Source organism: Mustelus asterias, chromosome 1, assembly GCF_964213995.1.
Source record: "Mustelus asterias chromosome 1, sMusAst1.hap1.1, whole genome shotgun sequence".
NCBI lineage: Eukaryota > Metazoa > Chordata > Chondrichthyes > Carcharhiniformes > Triakidae > Mustelus > Mustelus asterias.
This window is the reverse complement of record NC_135801.1, coordinates 177457203-177473295: the sequence shown is the minus strand read 5'-3', so window position 1 is coordinate 177473295 and position 16093 is coordinate 177457203. Positions and strand designations below refer to the sequence as shown.

Below are 16093 nucleotides of genomic sequence, written 5' to 3'. Positions count from 1 at the left end.
AAATCATTCTAATGGAAAACTTATATGTAATAGTAATACCGAAGCAGTTCAGAATGAGTTCATAAGTGTAAATATAATGCACGACTGCTTTCAATCTGCATGAGGAAAGCCATGAGAGGAACTCCCATCCTGTTCTGCCAATGGCAAATGATCACAGTATTGCGTACTCACATACATAGAACACAGAACAGTACAGCACAGAACAGGCCCTTCGGCCCACAATGTTGTGCCGAGCTTTATCTGAAACCAAGATCAAGCTATCCCACTCCCTATCATCCTGGTGTGCTCCATATGCCTATCCAATAACCGCTTAAATGTTCCTAAAGTGTCTGACTCCACTATCACTGCAGGCAGTCCATTCCACACCCCAACCACTCTCTGCGTAAAGAACCTACCTCTGACATCCTTCCTATATCTCCCACCACGAACCCTATAGTTATGCCGCCTTGTAATAGCTCCATCCACCCGAGGAAATAGTCTTTGAACGTTCACTCTATCTATCCTCTTCATCATTTTATAAACCTCTATCAAGTCTCCCCTCAGCCTCCTCCGCTCCAGAGAGAACAGCCCTAGCTCCCTCAACCTTTCCTCATAAGACCTACCCTCCAAACCAGGCAGCATCCTGGTAAATCTCCTCTGCACTCTTTCCAGCGCTTCCACATCCTTCTTATAGTGAGGTGACCAGAACTGCACACAATATTCCAAATGTGGTCTCACCAAGGTCCTGTACAGTTGCAGCATAACCCCACGGCTCTTAAACTCCAACCCCCTGTTAATAAAAGCTAACACACTATAGGCCTTCTTCACAGCTCTATCCACTTGAGTGGCAACCTTTAGAGATCTATGGATATGGACCCCAAGATCTCTCTGTTCCTCCACAGTCTTCAGAACCCTATCTTTGACCCTGTAATCCACATTTAAATTAGTCCACCAAAATGAATCACCTCACATTTATCAGGGTTAAACTCCATTTGCCATTTTTCAGCCCAGCTTTGCATCCTATCTATGTCTCTTTGCAGCCTACAACACCCCTCCACCTCATCCACTACTCTACCAATCTTGGTGTCATCAGCAAATTTACTGATCCACCCATCAGCCCCCTCCTCTAAGTCATTAATAAAAATCACAAAGAGCAGAGGACCAAGCACCGATCCCTGTGGCACTCCGCTAGCAACCTGCCTCCAATCCGAAAATTTTCCATCCACCACCACCCTCTGTCTTCGATCAGACAGCCAGTTACCTATCCAATCGGCCAACTTTCCCTCTATCCCACACCTCCTCACTTTCATCATAAGCCGACCGTGGGGGACCTTATCAAACGCCTTACTAAAATCCATGTATATGACATCAACTGCCCTACCTTCATCAACACACTTAGTTACCTCCTCAAAAAATTCAATCAAATTTGTGAGGCACGACTTGCCCTTCACGAATCCGTGCTGACTATCCCGGATTAATCCGCATCTTTCTAAATGGTCGTAAATCTCATCCCCAAGGACCTTTTCCCATCAATTTACCAACCACCGAAGTAAGACTAATCGGTCTATAATTACCAGGGTCATTTCTATTCCCTTTCTTAAACAGAGGAACAACATTCGCCATTCTCCAGTCCTCTGGCACCATCCCTGTGGACAGCGAGGACCCAAAGATCAAAGCCAAAGGCTCTGCAATCTCATCCCTTGCCTCCCAAAGAATCCTAGGATATATTTCATCAGGCCCAGGGGACTTATCGACCTTCAGTTTATTCAAAACTGCCAGGACATCCTCCCTCCGAACATCTATTTCCTCCAGCCTATTAGCCTGTAACACCTTCTCTTCCTCAAAAACATGGCCCCTCTCCTTGGTGAACACTGAAGAAAAGTATTCATTCATCACCTCGCCTATCTCCACTGACTCCATACACAAGTTCCCACTACTGTCCTTGACCGGCCCTAACCTCACCCTGGTCATTCTTTTATTCCTCACATAAGAGTAAAAAGCCGTGGGGTTTTCCTTGATCCGACTCGCCAAGGACTTCTCATGTCCCCTCCTAGCTCTCCCAAGCCCCTTTTTCATGGATTGATACTGGGGCCTTTCCACAGATCTACATCATGTTTCTGATTCCTGGTCAGCCATATGGTTCTTGCATGTAATATATCCGCATACAATACAAACCAGGTGAAGAATGGGGTCATATAGTCAGAGTGCAGAAAAGGCCCATCAGCCCATTGAGTCTGCACTGACAATAACCACCACTAAAGGTGCGTTACTCCCACATCCTTGAATGTTATGATATTTCAAGTGCTCATCCAAATATTTTTTTAAGGTTAAGGTTCCAGCCTCCACTACTTTCCCAGGCAGTGCATTCCAAAACGTTGCCTGATTTCAAGACGAAATTAGATACAGCTCTTGGGGCTAAAGGGATTAAGTGATATGAGAAGGGGGTGGGAATCAGGATATTGAATATGATCATTGAAATCATAGAAACCACATGGACTACTCCTGCTTCTAGTTTCTATGTTTCCAGATTCCCACCACCCTCAAATGTTTTTTCTCAAATCCCCTCAATCTCATCTCCCTCAGCCTAAAACTGTGCCCCCTTGTGATTGACCCCTCAACCAAGGGGAACAGCTGCTTTCTATTCAATCTGTCCATAGCCTTCAACCTTAAACACCTCAATCATATCTCCCCTTTGGCTTCTCTGCTTGAAAGAAAAAATCCAAGCCTATCCAGTCTCTCCTTATAGCTCAAATGCTCCATCCTCGGCAACATCCTGGCGAATTTCCTCTGTACCCCCACTAGTGCAAACACATCCTTGTATCAGTTAAGGAGTTGCAGGAAAAACCTGAATAATAATTGAAAATGGGAAGAGCTAAGGCAGATGAAAACAAAATCAATGGTTATCATGGTGACCATCTGGCCCAATATGTGCATGCCCGCACTCTGCAAAATGAACTCAGCCAGTCCCATCCCCACCCTTTCCCTGCAGCCCTGAAAAATTCTCTCCTAACTACCCTATCCTCTCTTTAAAGCCTCCACCACACACACAAGCAGAATATTCCAGATGCTAACTGCTCAGTACACAAGAAACTATTCCTGTTGTGTCTTTGCGTTCTTTTGCCAATCACCGAAGGTATCTTCTGGTTCTCAACCCTTACACCATTGGGAACAGTTTCTCCCAATCTACTCTGTCCAGAACCTCGATTTCAAATCTACTCTCAATCTTCTCTCCTTAAAAAACAGCCCAAGCTTCTTCAGTCATTCCACATCATGCTTGGAACTGTTATTGCAAATCTTTTCTGCACTTTCTTTAATGTCTTTATATTCTTCCTTAAAGTGTGGTGCCCAGAATTGGACACAATACTCCAGTTGAGCCCAAATCAGTGTTTTATACAGCATCATAACTTCCTTATTTTTGTACTTTATGTGCTTATTTGTAAACTACAGGATCCCGGGGGTTTTATGAATCACTTTCTCAACCTGCCCTGGCACCTTCAATGATATAACTCCAGGTCTCTTGGTTCGCACTCACTTTAGAATTGCACCCTCATTTCATATTGCCTTGCTATTCTTACCATAATGAAACAATTCACATTTCTCTCTGATATATTAAAACAGAGGTGACGACATGTAAAAGTAATCCAGAGGCACGGGATAATTCTCTGGGGACCCGGGTTCAAATCCCACCATGGCAAATGGTGGAATGTGAATAAAGGTCTAATGGTGAGCTTGAAACGATTGTTGTAAAAACCATCTGATTCTTTAGGGAAGGAAATCTTTACCTGGTCTAGCTTATAATCAATTCCAGATACACAGACTCTTAAATGCCCCCTGAAAGTTGAAGGGCAATAAATGCTGACCAAGCTAGCGACACCCATTTCCCATGAATAAATGAAACAGAAACTGAGAAAAACTTTTTTAAATGTTGATTAAACTAAGGGATATCCTGGACTGATAGGAGATTCAAAACGGAACGAATCAATAAAACATACAGCATTCCGAGTAGGTGCTGCTAAATGAGTGAAGTACAAGTCTGAAACCATGGTTAAGAAAACACCCTTCAGTATGCTATAACTATGGACTACAATTTTGCAGGTTTGTACATCTGTAGATTAAAATAAAAAATATAATACTTTTATTACTGATTGCTTACAACTTCATTACATTTACTGATTTATCACTATTTCTGAAAGGTCCAAATTCAGATACGAACTACTAAAGGCAGAAAAACATTTTCACTTGCAGTACAGGTCTCAGTGCTTTCATAGCCCTGTACAATGCTGCTTGATCTGGATGCTACAAGGCAGCACTGTAAAGAAGCTGAAAACACAAAGCATCATTTCCTCCCATGTGGCAAGCACTCTTTCAGAAGGACAATCTGAGCAAAGTATCAGCCTGCTGCATCATTATTTAAGCATTTAAGTTTTCCCTACATCAATGCCAGAGGAATTGTATTTTAAAAATATTTATTTTAGTTACATTTCTCCTTGTGTGTGGCTTGAACTGCAGAAAGCAACAGATGTCTTTTGTTCGCCAAGTCCTATGCAATTAACATCTACACATTTAAAAGCTCTCAGAACAGAAGATAACCATGCACCAATTCTCCTTTGGAATACATTTAACAGGACTTCCAAACTAAGTTCCAACCTCATTTAACGCACACATCCTGGCTATGGAGCCAATGTTGTTCGTGATGGTGACCAAAGTAGCTCGAGCTAAATCTTCTTTGCTCGCCGCTTCTCGTTTCTCTTTGCTCATCATATTCCCAAAGCTGAAGGAGAAAACAAAAAAAGTGAAGCATGAAATTATAATTTAGGTTAGCATTGAGTCAGCTGATCGCATGTATGATAACCATTGGGAAGCCATTTTAGGAGTTCACAAACTTATTGGGGGGGGGGGGGAGATTACACAATGGATCAAAAAACATTATATTCCCTATTCTAAAGGCAAGGAAAATATCTTGGAAGTGGGATCGCCAGTGTAATTATCCCGCATGACTTTCTTTCGAAACCTTCCATACATTTAACATGTATCCATTGTGCTAAAAATATCTATAATTCTATCAAGATTTAAAGGTGGAGGAGATTCAGAGCAGTTAACCAACGTGGTGTGGCACAATAGCACAGTGGTTAGCACTGCCGCTTCACAGCGCCAGGGACCCAGGTTCGGTTCCCAGCTTGGGTCAGTATGTGTGGAGTTTGCATGTTCTCCCCATGTCTGCATGGGTTTCCTCCCACATTCTGAAAGACGTGCTGGTTAGGTGCATTGACCCGAACAGGTGCCGGACTGTGGCGACGAGAGGAATTTCACAGTAACTTCATTGTAGTGTTAATGTAAGCCTTACTTGTGACTAATAAATAAACTTTAACTTTTAACTTTAAAAAAAATTAAATGGATATACAAGTTAAAAATCAGCCTGGATTTCATCCTGAAAGTATATTCTGGGCTGCTGAGGAGTCAGGAAACAAAGAAGAACGAGTTTCAACTTCAGGGCTATTTGAATATTTCTTGTGGCTTTCCACCCACAGGCAGCCATAGGGATTTTTGTTAGCAAGTCTCATTCACAGAGCCGAAACTCAGAGCAGGTAGCTATACTGCAGAAGGGGAGAACATGAGGGGATGGGGAGGTGACTCCTGGGTAGCGTGTTAGCGCTGGAGGAAATAATCCTGCTTTGTGTCACTGAAAGCAATGCTGAAAACCACTTACCTGATGGATTCAGCCCATCTCATCTCCTTCAAGCTGCGAGTTTCCCCAAGGCTTGGGAAGACCTGGCTGCCCGTGGTTAATACAATGACACAGGCAATCTCATAACCAGCTTCCCCTGATCAGGCTAGTCCTCTGATTCACATAATTTACTTTTTAAACATCTGGCAACACCAATTCCCCTATTATTGGGAGTTAAGATTCAGCCCAGGTTTTCCTTTTGAGAAACAAATGCATCACACTACCTAAGCCAAGAGACGAAAATTTAAAAAGCAGATATTAAAAATACTCTCACCTAGAGGCCACCGCCCAGCCTGGAAGCCCGAACCTATCATAGTCTCCACCGTAGATGTCTCTTACTAATTTATCCACCTTTGTACTCTCTCCACGTGATGCCATCTCGAGCGCTTCCTCAAAGGTTGAGCAACCGGTCAGCAGACAGCACAGACCAAGAAAGGTCCCACCTCCAAGACTGAAAGGATATTTCCAAAAGTCAGGTTGAGGGAGAGGCCAATTACTTTCCATTCAATATTCCAAGTGACAGCAAAATAAATATTTTTAACATACTTCCACTAAAACACTTGCACCCCCTAGTGGCATGTTATCAATCAACAGGGAGTGCAATCATCTAGTCTTGCCCCAAATATTTCACCACTTCCTTGGCACTCATCTGCAATTGGCCAACTTGAACTACCTTTAGCGAACAGCAGCGGACGTTTCAACACCAACGGATTGAGAGAATTATGCAATCCCAAAATGGTTACAACACAGGGGACTAATCAGTTTCTGCTTGCTCTCTGCAAGTGCAACACCAACTCTCTTTCCCTCCAGATGCTTATCTATTCCCATTTGAAAGCTAGAATTTCCTGAGGGAGGCACATGGGGCCTGATCCGCCCCTGCATCCCCCCACCCCCAACCCCGGACCTCGGAGGTCACGATGTACTTCCCTAAAAGACATTCGTGAACCAGATGGGTTTTTACGACAACAATGGTTTCGTTGTCAGAATTAGAATTTGAATTCCTGATTTTTTTTTAAATCACCATCCGCCATGGTGGGAATCAAACCGGGTTTCTAGATCTTGTTCACGGAATCCAGTTTGCAAAATGCCAAGATAAGAGGATCAGCCATGATCACATTGAATGGCAGAACAGGCTCGATGGGCTGAATGGTCTACTTCTGCTCCTATTTTCTATGTTTCTATGCTCATCACGAATCTACCGTTAAAATATTCAAAGGCTCTGCTTCCACTTTTTTGAGGAAGAGCGATCCAAAGACTCATGAACAATTTCTCTTCAGCTATCTTAAATGGGCAACCACTTATTTTTTAAGTGAACCCTAGTTCCAGATTCTCCCACAAGAGGAAACATCCTTTCCACATCCATTCTGTCAAGGCCCCTCAGGATGCAGAGTGCACAAGCTACTTCATAAAATGAGAAAATGATGTTGGATAGGGAAAGAGTTATGAACAATGCAAAAGCATGGTTAAAACGAGGCTTTCGAGGCTCAGTGAACAGGGCTGAGGTGGCCTACCACCATTGTTAGGATGGATGGAGGCTGCACAAGTTAAGAGCTCAAGGATGTGGAATGATAATTGATAGAAAGTTGCAATGGTGGCATGGGGCAACGCCAAGTAGAGGGATTTGTGCAGTATATAAAGATCGTTTAGAAGTTAAGCAGTCATTTATAGCACAGAAGAAAGTCATCACATGTTGCCAGCTATCCTCTGAACAACCCTGTCTCACTACCCTGCTCAATCCCATAGCTCTGAAAGTTAATTGCCAAATGTCAATCCAACTTCCTGATGAACTAATTGCTTCCACCACCCACATGGCCAGCATGAACCATGTCATCACATTCTCCTGGCATCTCTTGCCCAAAGACTCAAATTTGTGTTCCCCAGTCTTGTCCTATTAGCCAACAGAATAGTTTGTCCTTGTCTAACTTATCCAAATGTCATAATTAGACACACTAACCACCCCTTGACATGCAATGGTGTAACCATCACTGAATCCCCCGCCATCAACATCCTTGGGGTTGCCATTGACCAGAAACTCAACTGGACTCAACACAAACAGTGGCTGCAAGAGCAGGTCAGAGGCTCGGAATACTGCGGTGAGTAACTCACCTCCTGACTCCCCAAAGCCTGCCCACCATCTACAAGGCACAAGTCAGGAGTGTGATGGAATACTTGCCTGGATGGGTGCAGCTCCAACAGCACTCAAGAAGCGTGGCACCATCTAGGACAAAGCAGCCTGCTTGACTGGTACCACATCTACAAACATCCACTCCCTCCACCACTGACGCTCAGTAGCAGCAGTGTGTACTATCTACAAGATGCATCGCAGCAATTCACCAAAGATCCTGAGGCAGCACCTTCCAAACACACAACCACTTCCATCTAGAAGTGCAAGGGCAGCAGATACATGGGGACACCAGCACCTCCAAGTGCCCCTCCAAGCCACTCACCATCCTGACTTGAAAATATATCACCATTCCTTCGCAGTCGCTGGGTTAAAATCCTGGAAGTCCCTCCTGAACAGCATTGTGGGTCAACCCACAGCACATGGACTGCAGCGATTCAAGGAGGCAACTCACCACCACCTTCTCAAGGGTAACTCGGGATGAGCAATAAATCATGACCCAGCGACAATGAAAAAAACGCAATCTTTTTCCAAGTCAGGATAGTGGGTGGCTTGAAGAAAATCTGCAGGTTATAGCACTCCCAAGTGCCTGCTGCCCTCGCCCTTCTAGTTAGTAGTGGAGCCAGCCAGCGATGTCCCACGAATGAATTTTTTAAAAATCTCCCCTCAATCATTTTTAAAAAGATAATTTCTTGGTACGCGAGTGTCACTGGCTAGACCAGGGTTTATTGCCCATCTTGAATTGTCCCCATGAAGGTGGTAGTGAGCTGCCATCTTCAACCACTGCAGTCCATGTTATATAGGTATACCCACAGTGCTGCTAGGGAGGAAATTCCAGGATTTTGACCCAGCGACAATGAAAAAAACGCAATCTTTTTCCAAGTCAGGATAGTGGGTGGCTTGAAGAAAATCTGCAGGTTATAGCACTCCCAAGTGCCTGCTGCCCTCGCCCTTCTAGTTAGTAGTGGTTGTGGAAGGTGCTGTTAGAGGAGGCGTAGGGAGTTCCTACATTGTATTTTGTAGGTGGTAGAGTGTATCGAGGTAGAGAGAGCGTACGTGTGCTTTGCTGGTGCAGGTAACATTAGGGAAGGGAAGCATGGGAAGGGAAGCATGGCAAGAAGTGGCACACTTAAAGGTAATATGGTTAACAAAACTAACCAAAAGTACAGAACGAGCACATGTCCATGCTAACAGATGAGGCACGTTAATTTGAATGTGTTAAGGGAGGACTTGTGTCTTGGCTTGAGATAGGGAAAAAGAGGTGTCTTCAGTCTGTAAGTTTTTCGGGCAATACCAACGCATATAAGGACTGTAAAACGCACATTGGCCATTTAAATGGTAGAAGTGGCCATGTTTGGCTGCAGAAACTGGCTGTTTTCTCCCAGCAGGCTCAGCCCTGCCTGCCTCCAGTCGAATTCACAAACAGTCAGTGCCCAGACGGGCTGCTGATTAGATTAACTGAACCACAAAGGGAGCAGATGACGTCACCAGACCAGACCTGCATCGAGATTGGAAGATCAATATCAGCCACAATGTACCTGGATAAGATACAATAGATATGATAATGGTGCTATCCAGCAGTAAGGAGAAACCCATCTCCATGATGGGAAAGCAATCTGTAAGCCCCGGTAGAGTGATTAGGAACATCGATGGGCCATTCATACTGGACAAGGCAGTCTCAGCCATTTGTGATTTCAATAGACCGTGCTATCACTGGAGCTGATAGCGATCTCGGACCATTGTTCTTGCAATTGCTGGTGGGGGCGGAGCTCACAGGACTTTGGAAATCTGAACTTTAAAAAGTGTGGTTTTGCAGCCATTCTTTCTCTTTGGACCAGCATGGCAACACTCTCACCCTCCTGAACAGCAGTTTTCCAGCACACAGACAGCCCAGAAGGTCAAGGTCGGCTCAACTGAGTATTTCCTAGTAATTCGTGAAGTTCCCGAGCAGTGGAGGCTTTTGTGGGAATGGTGGGTGCATGAACCTTTTCATAGTATAAGATATTGCTAACACTGATGGCGGCATGGTAGCACAGTGGTTAGCACTGCTGCTTCACAGCTCCAGGGACCTGGGTTCGATTCCCGGCTTGGGTCACTGTCTGTGTGGAGTTTGCACATTCTCCTCGTGTCTGCGTGGGTTTCCTCCAAGTGCTCCGGTTTCCTCCCACAGTCCAAAGATGTGCGGGTTAGGTTGATTGGCCATGCTAAAATTGCCCTTAGTGTCCTGGGATGCGTAGGTTAGAGTGATTAGTGGGTAAATATGTAGGGATATGGGGATAGGGCCTGGGTGGGATTGTGGTCGATGCAGACTCGATGGGCCGAATGGCCTCTTTCTGTACTGTAGGGTTTCTATGATTTCTATGACTGTTTAAAGTTAGAATTTACGTTGTGCCCGTTTAGTTTTGGTTCTCATAGTTATAGAGTATAAGATACCTATATGTTTGTTTTCTGGTGTTGATGAGGTTTAATTTTGGTGTTTAATAAAAGATATGATTTGAACTCGATTGGAGCCCATCTTGCTCTTTCATTTTCTCATCAGCTATCTCTGGCCAGGTCACATTTTAATATCCCTTACCATAATTCCGGAGTCGAGAACCGAGGGTACTCTGGACGATTCGAACCCGCCCACTCAGGAAAGGCTGCCAGGTAGTGGATAGGCAGCAGTTTCCTTTTCTCTCTCTTGGGAGCACTACTCTAGTGAAGTAGGCGTAAGGTGGCCGTTGTTCCATCGGCGAGAGAATCACTCGGGCATTGGTGGGGTTTGGGTAACGGAGAACCAAACCTAAAATAAGCCCACGAGTGGAGTTAAAAAGAGGGAACCCGCTATAAGTCAGAATAATTAAGCCGCCAAAGACACTACATGTAGCTACACTGATAACTTCGCAGAGAAGGCTCGAAGGGCTGAATTTGCCTACTTCAGCTCCAAATTCCTATGAAACAAGTAAACTTAGCAGTTATTCAACTGAAACCTGAACTAAAACAAGGTCCTGTAAACATGTTGTTCCTCTTATTGTTTAAAATTTATTTGTGTCACAAGTAGGCTTATATTAACACTGCAATGAAGTTAGTGTGAAAATTCCCTTGTCACCACACTCCTGCTCCGGTACACGGAGGGAGAATTTAGCATGACCAACGCACGTCTTTCAGAATGTGGGTGGAAACCGGAGCACCTGGAGGAAACCCATGCAGACACGGGGAGAACGTGCAGACTCTGAACAGACAGTGACCCAAGTCAGGAATCGATCCCTGACTCTGAGGCAGCAATGTTAATCACTGTGCCATCCACATTGTGTAATAAGATGCTGGCTGTCAGTTAATTATTGGTCTAGAAATTAATTGTTTTCAAAGGGTTATAGAAAAGGGAGAGGGGTTCACCATATAGAAAATGTAGAAGAGTTCAAGAGTTGGAGCACAAGCAGGGATGGCAAACACTTGTTACCATGCCTTTTTATTTACACAAGGAACAATGGGCAATGTAATGATTATACCTTGTTAACCACTGCTTAGATACTGAGGGGAAGGTGATGGCATAGCAATATTGTCATGGGACCAGTAATCCAGAAACCCAGAGTAATGCTCTGGGGACCCTAGTTCGAATCCCACTATAGCAGATGGTGAACTTAGAATTCAGTGAAAGCCTGTAATTAAAATTCTAATGGCGACCATGGTTTCCAACCGCTGATTGTCACAAGAACCCATCTGGTTCACAATCTGGTCTGGCCGACGTGCAACTCTCGGTCCACAGCAATGTGGTTGACTCTTGACTGCCTTCTGAAATGGCCTAGCAAGCCACTCAGTTCAAAGGCAATTAAAAATGGGCAATGCCCACATCCCATGAATGAAATTATAATATATCAAATCTCGCTTGGTTACGTTTAAGGATTGCCACCAATAAGGGTCAGTGAATCATAGATTCTTCTTTGATAAACCTCCAAAGCCAAACATCACAACCCTGACCACCAGTCATATTGGTAGGAGAGACAAAACAAAGAAAAAAGGCAATTAGACAATCAGGTCATAGAATTTTAATTGGGGTGGCACGGTGGCACAGTGGTTAGCACTGCTGTCTCTCAGCGCCAGGGACCTGGGTTCGATTCCCAGCTTGGGTCACTGTGTGGAGTTTGCACGTTCTCCCCATGTCTGTGTGGGTTTTCTCCCACAGTCTGAAAGACGTGCTGGTTAGGTGCATTGACCCGAACAGGCGCCAGTGTGGCGACTAAGGGAATTTCACAGTAACTTCATTGCAGTGTTAATGTAAGCCTTACTTGTGACTAATAAATAAACTTTACTTTTTCTCTCCTTACAGATGCTGCCAGAGCTGCTGAGACTTTCCAGCATTTTCTCTTTTGGTTTTATTTAATTTATGGGATAGTGCTTGGTTTGAGATGGGTAAGGAGAGAATGATGGGCACAACCAGAAATGCAAGAGGTGGGGCGAGGACAAAGAACTGAATTGAAGGACAATGGAATGCTAATTTCAGAGGGAAATCATTGAGATATTAAAGTATAGAGAACTTTACAGGTAATAGGTGCTCTCTGATGAAGGAATATTCTTCCAGAAACAAAGTATTGAGGCAAAGATGAGAGCTAGCAATGAACGATGGTAGTTGTGGCAGATAGGGAAAGTATTACTCAGATTTAAATAAATTTCAGGTCACATTCTGGACAACTGGCTATCTAGAACACATCTTTCCTGGGTCAGATCAGTCCATTACATGCTGACATGTACACATTGTACTGGGATTCTGCAAATGCCATTAAAAACGTTTCACAGTTAAATAATTAGTTGTGCACAAGCCATGAAAGGCAGTGTCATAAATTATTTGTATCTTCCAAATAAGGTTTCAAGTATTTGTACTGCACTTTAGCCAAAGTAAAGATTTTGCAAATATAAATGCAGTTAAGACTTTTCTTTAATGTCTGAGCAGAAGAATTCAATTGCATTTTGAAGTAAATGGCGATATTAAATCCTGCATACTACTGAAAGTAATAAGCATGGGGTAGATCTGTCATGCTTGTAATGTCACTGGATTGATAATCCAGAGGCCCAAGCTACTGTGGCACACTTGCCTTGGGTAGCACTGCTGCCTCACAGCGTCAGGGCCTCGGGTCACTTTCCATGTGGAGTTTGCACATTCTCCCCGTGTCTGCATGGGTTTCCTACTGGTGCTCCAGTTTGCTCCTTCAATCCAAAGACGTGCAGGTTAGGTTGATTGGCCATGCTAAATCATTCCTTAGTGTCAGGGTGATTAGCAGGGTAATTACATGGAGTTAAGGGGATAGGGTCTGGGTGGGATTGTTGTTGGTGCAGGCTCAATCGGCCAACTGGTCTCCTTCTGCACTGTTGGGTTCTATGATTCATCGGTCAGAGCATCGAGTACAGGAATTGAGACGTTATGCTACAACTGTACAAGACATTGGTAAGGCCACATTTGGCGTGCTGCATACAATTCTGGTCGCCCTGCTATAGAAAGGATGTTATTAAACTGGATAGGATGCAAAGAAGATTTACAAGGATGTTACCAGGACAGAAGCAGGTGCAATAACAACATTTAAAAAGATATCTGGACAGGTATATGGATGGGAAAGGTTTAGATATGGGCCAAACGCAGGCAAATAGGATTAATTCAGTTTAGGAAACCTGGTCAGCATGGGCGAATTGGGCCAAAGGGCCTGTTTCCGTGCTGTACATCTCCATGACTCTTTGGCTCTGAGGACACCAATTAATAAACCTGAAATTGAAAGCTAATGACCATGAAACCTTTGTCGATTATCACAAAAATCAATCTGGTTCACTAATATCCATCGGAGAAGAAAATCCGCCACCTTACATAGACATGACCCCAGACCCACAACAATATGGTTGACTTTTAAATGTCGTCTGAAATGGCTAAGCAAGTCACTCAGTTCAAGGATAATTAGGGAAGGGCAACAAATGCTGACTGTGCAACTAACATCCAATGAAAAAGGCTGCCAGGAACAGACACAATAACAGATTTTTTTCAAGAGACGCATTGGTGAAAAATTCTTCAACGGTGATGTGTCACAAATTAGTCAGCAGGCTGGGTAGCTTTTTCCTTTTTTAAAAACTTCTCAGATGTGTGTGTCACAGGCAAGGCTGACATTTGTTGTTCATCTGCAATTGTTTTTGAGATGGTGGTGAGCTACCTTCTTGAACCACTGGAGTCAGTGTGGTGCAGGTACTCCCAGTGTTGTCAGGGTGTTCCAGCATTTGGACCCAGCGATAGCGAAAGAACAGCAACATATTTTCAAGTCAGAACGGTGTGTAACTTACCGATGGTGGTATTTCCATGCGTCTGTTGCTCTTTGCCCTCAGTGATTTGGAAGATACTGTCTGGGGAGGCTTGGCGAGTTGCTGCAGTGCATCCGGTGGATGATACACACTGCTGCCACTAAGGGAAATGGAGAGGGAGTGAATGCTTACATTGGGGGATGGGGTAACCAATTAAACGGAAGGTAAAAATGCCATAGCTACGATCTGTAACAGTGCATGTATGGATAGCGAAGGAGTCAACTGCTGAATTACAGCTTCTTCCGATCCGCCGTTTCCCTTGTATTAAATAATCCGATATCCAAATTTTACTTAGAATTTCAGCAACTTCCAACCATTTGAGCAAGTATTAACTGTAACCTCAAGTCAGGACTTTGGCAAGGTGCCAACTTCTATAGTTGGGTGATCTCACTGGTTTTGATTGAGGTGGAGCTCTGGAGGAATACTGAGAGAGTAGGAAAGAACTAAAACGGGGAGTTAGAAGGGCAAAAAGAGGTCACGAGATGTTCTTGGCAGGCAGGATTAAGGAGAATCCTAAGGCATTCTATTCATACGTTAGGAACAAAAGAGTTGTCAGGGAGAAAATCGGACCTCTCAGGGACAAAGGAGGGGAATTACGCTTAGAACCCAAGGGAATAGGGGAGATCCTAAATGAATACTTTGCATCGGTATTCACGAAGGAGGGGGGCGTGTTAACTGGGAGTGTCTCGGAGGGAGGTGTTGACCCGTTAGAGAAAATCTCCATAACAAGAGAGGAAGTGTTAGGTTTTTTAGGGAACATAAAAACTGACAAAGCCCCAGGGCCTGATGGCATCTATCCTCGACTGCTCAGGGAGACGAGAGATGAAATTGCTGGGCCTCTGACGGAAATCTTTGTCGCTTCTTTGGACACGGGAGAGGTCACTGAGGATTGGAGGATAGCGAATGTGGTCCCGTTGTTTAAGAAGGGTAGCAGGGATAACCCAGGAAATTATAGGCCGGTGAGCTTGACGTCCGTGGTAGGGAAGTTGTTGGAGAGGATTCTTAGAGACAGGATGTATGTGCATTTAGAACGGAACAATCTCATTAGTGACAGACAGCATGGTTTTGTACGAGGGAGGTCATGCCGTACAAATTTGGTGGGGTTTTTTGAGGAAGTGACAAAAACGGTTGATGAAGGAAGGGCCGTGGATGTCGTCTATATGGATTTCAGTAAGGCATTTGACAAAGTCCCACATGGCAGGTTGGTTAAGAAGGTTCAGGCTCATGGGATACAAGGAGAAGTGGCTAGATGGGTGGAGAACTGGCTTGGCCATAGGAGACAGAGGGTCGTGGTCGAAGGGTCTTTTTCCGGCTGGAGGTCTGTGACCAGTGGTGTTCCGCAGGGCTCTGTACTGGGACCTCTGCTATTTGTGATATATATATATAAATGATTTGGAAGAAGGTGTAACTGGTGTAATCAGCAAGTTTGCGGATGACACGAAGATGGCTGGACTTGCGGATAGCGAAGAGCATTGTCGGGCAATACAGCAGGATATAGATAGGCTGGAAAATTGGGCGGAGAGGTGGCAGATGGAGTTTAATCCGGATAAATGCGAAGTGATGCATTTTGGAAGAAATAATGTAGGGAGGAGTTATACAATAAATGGCAGAGTCATCAGGAGTATAGAAACACAGAGGGACCTAGGTGTGCAAGTCCACAAATCCTTGAAGGTGGCAACACAGGTGGAGAAGGTGGTGAAGAAGGCATATGGTATGCTTGCCTTTATAGGACGGGGTATAGAGTATAAAAGCTGGAGTCTGATGATGCAGCTGTATAGAACGCTGGTTAGGCCACATTTGGAGTACTGCGTCCAGTTCTGGTCGCCGCACTACCAGAAGGATGTGGAGGCATTAGAGAGAGTGCAGAGAAGGTTTACCAGGATGTTGCCTGGTATGGAGGGTCTTAGCTATGAGGAGAGATTGGGTAAACTGGGGTTGTTCTCCCTGGAAAGACG

General features: G+C 44.4%; 1 protein-coding gene across 3 annotated transcripts in view; it reads right to left on the bottom strand.

Moving 5' to 3' along the window:
- The window catches only part of LOC144500652 (pantothenate kinase 2, mitochondrial-like), a 40123-nt gene that overhangs the window by 5537 nt on the left and 18493 nt on the right, over window positions 1-16093 (bottom strand). For 2 of the 3 annotated variants that reach the window (XM_078223941.1, XM_078223949.1), the window contains exons 4-5: window positions 5979-6155; window positions 4627-4750 (exon numbers count right to left, since the gene is read on the bottom strand). In XM_078223941.1, the coding sequence (XP_078080067.1) occupies window positions 4627-4750; window positions 5979-6155 (301 nt within the window). Of the gene's footprint in view, window positions 1-4626; window positions 4751-5978; window positions 6156-7877; window positions 7927-16093 lie in introns of those variants that run through there. The other variant, XM_078223959.1, reaches the window with a different exon arrangement.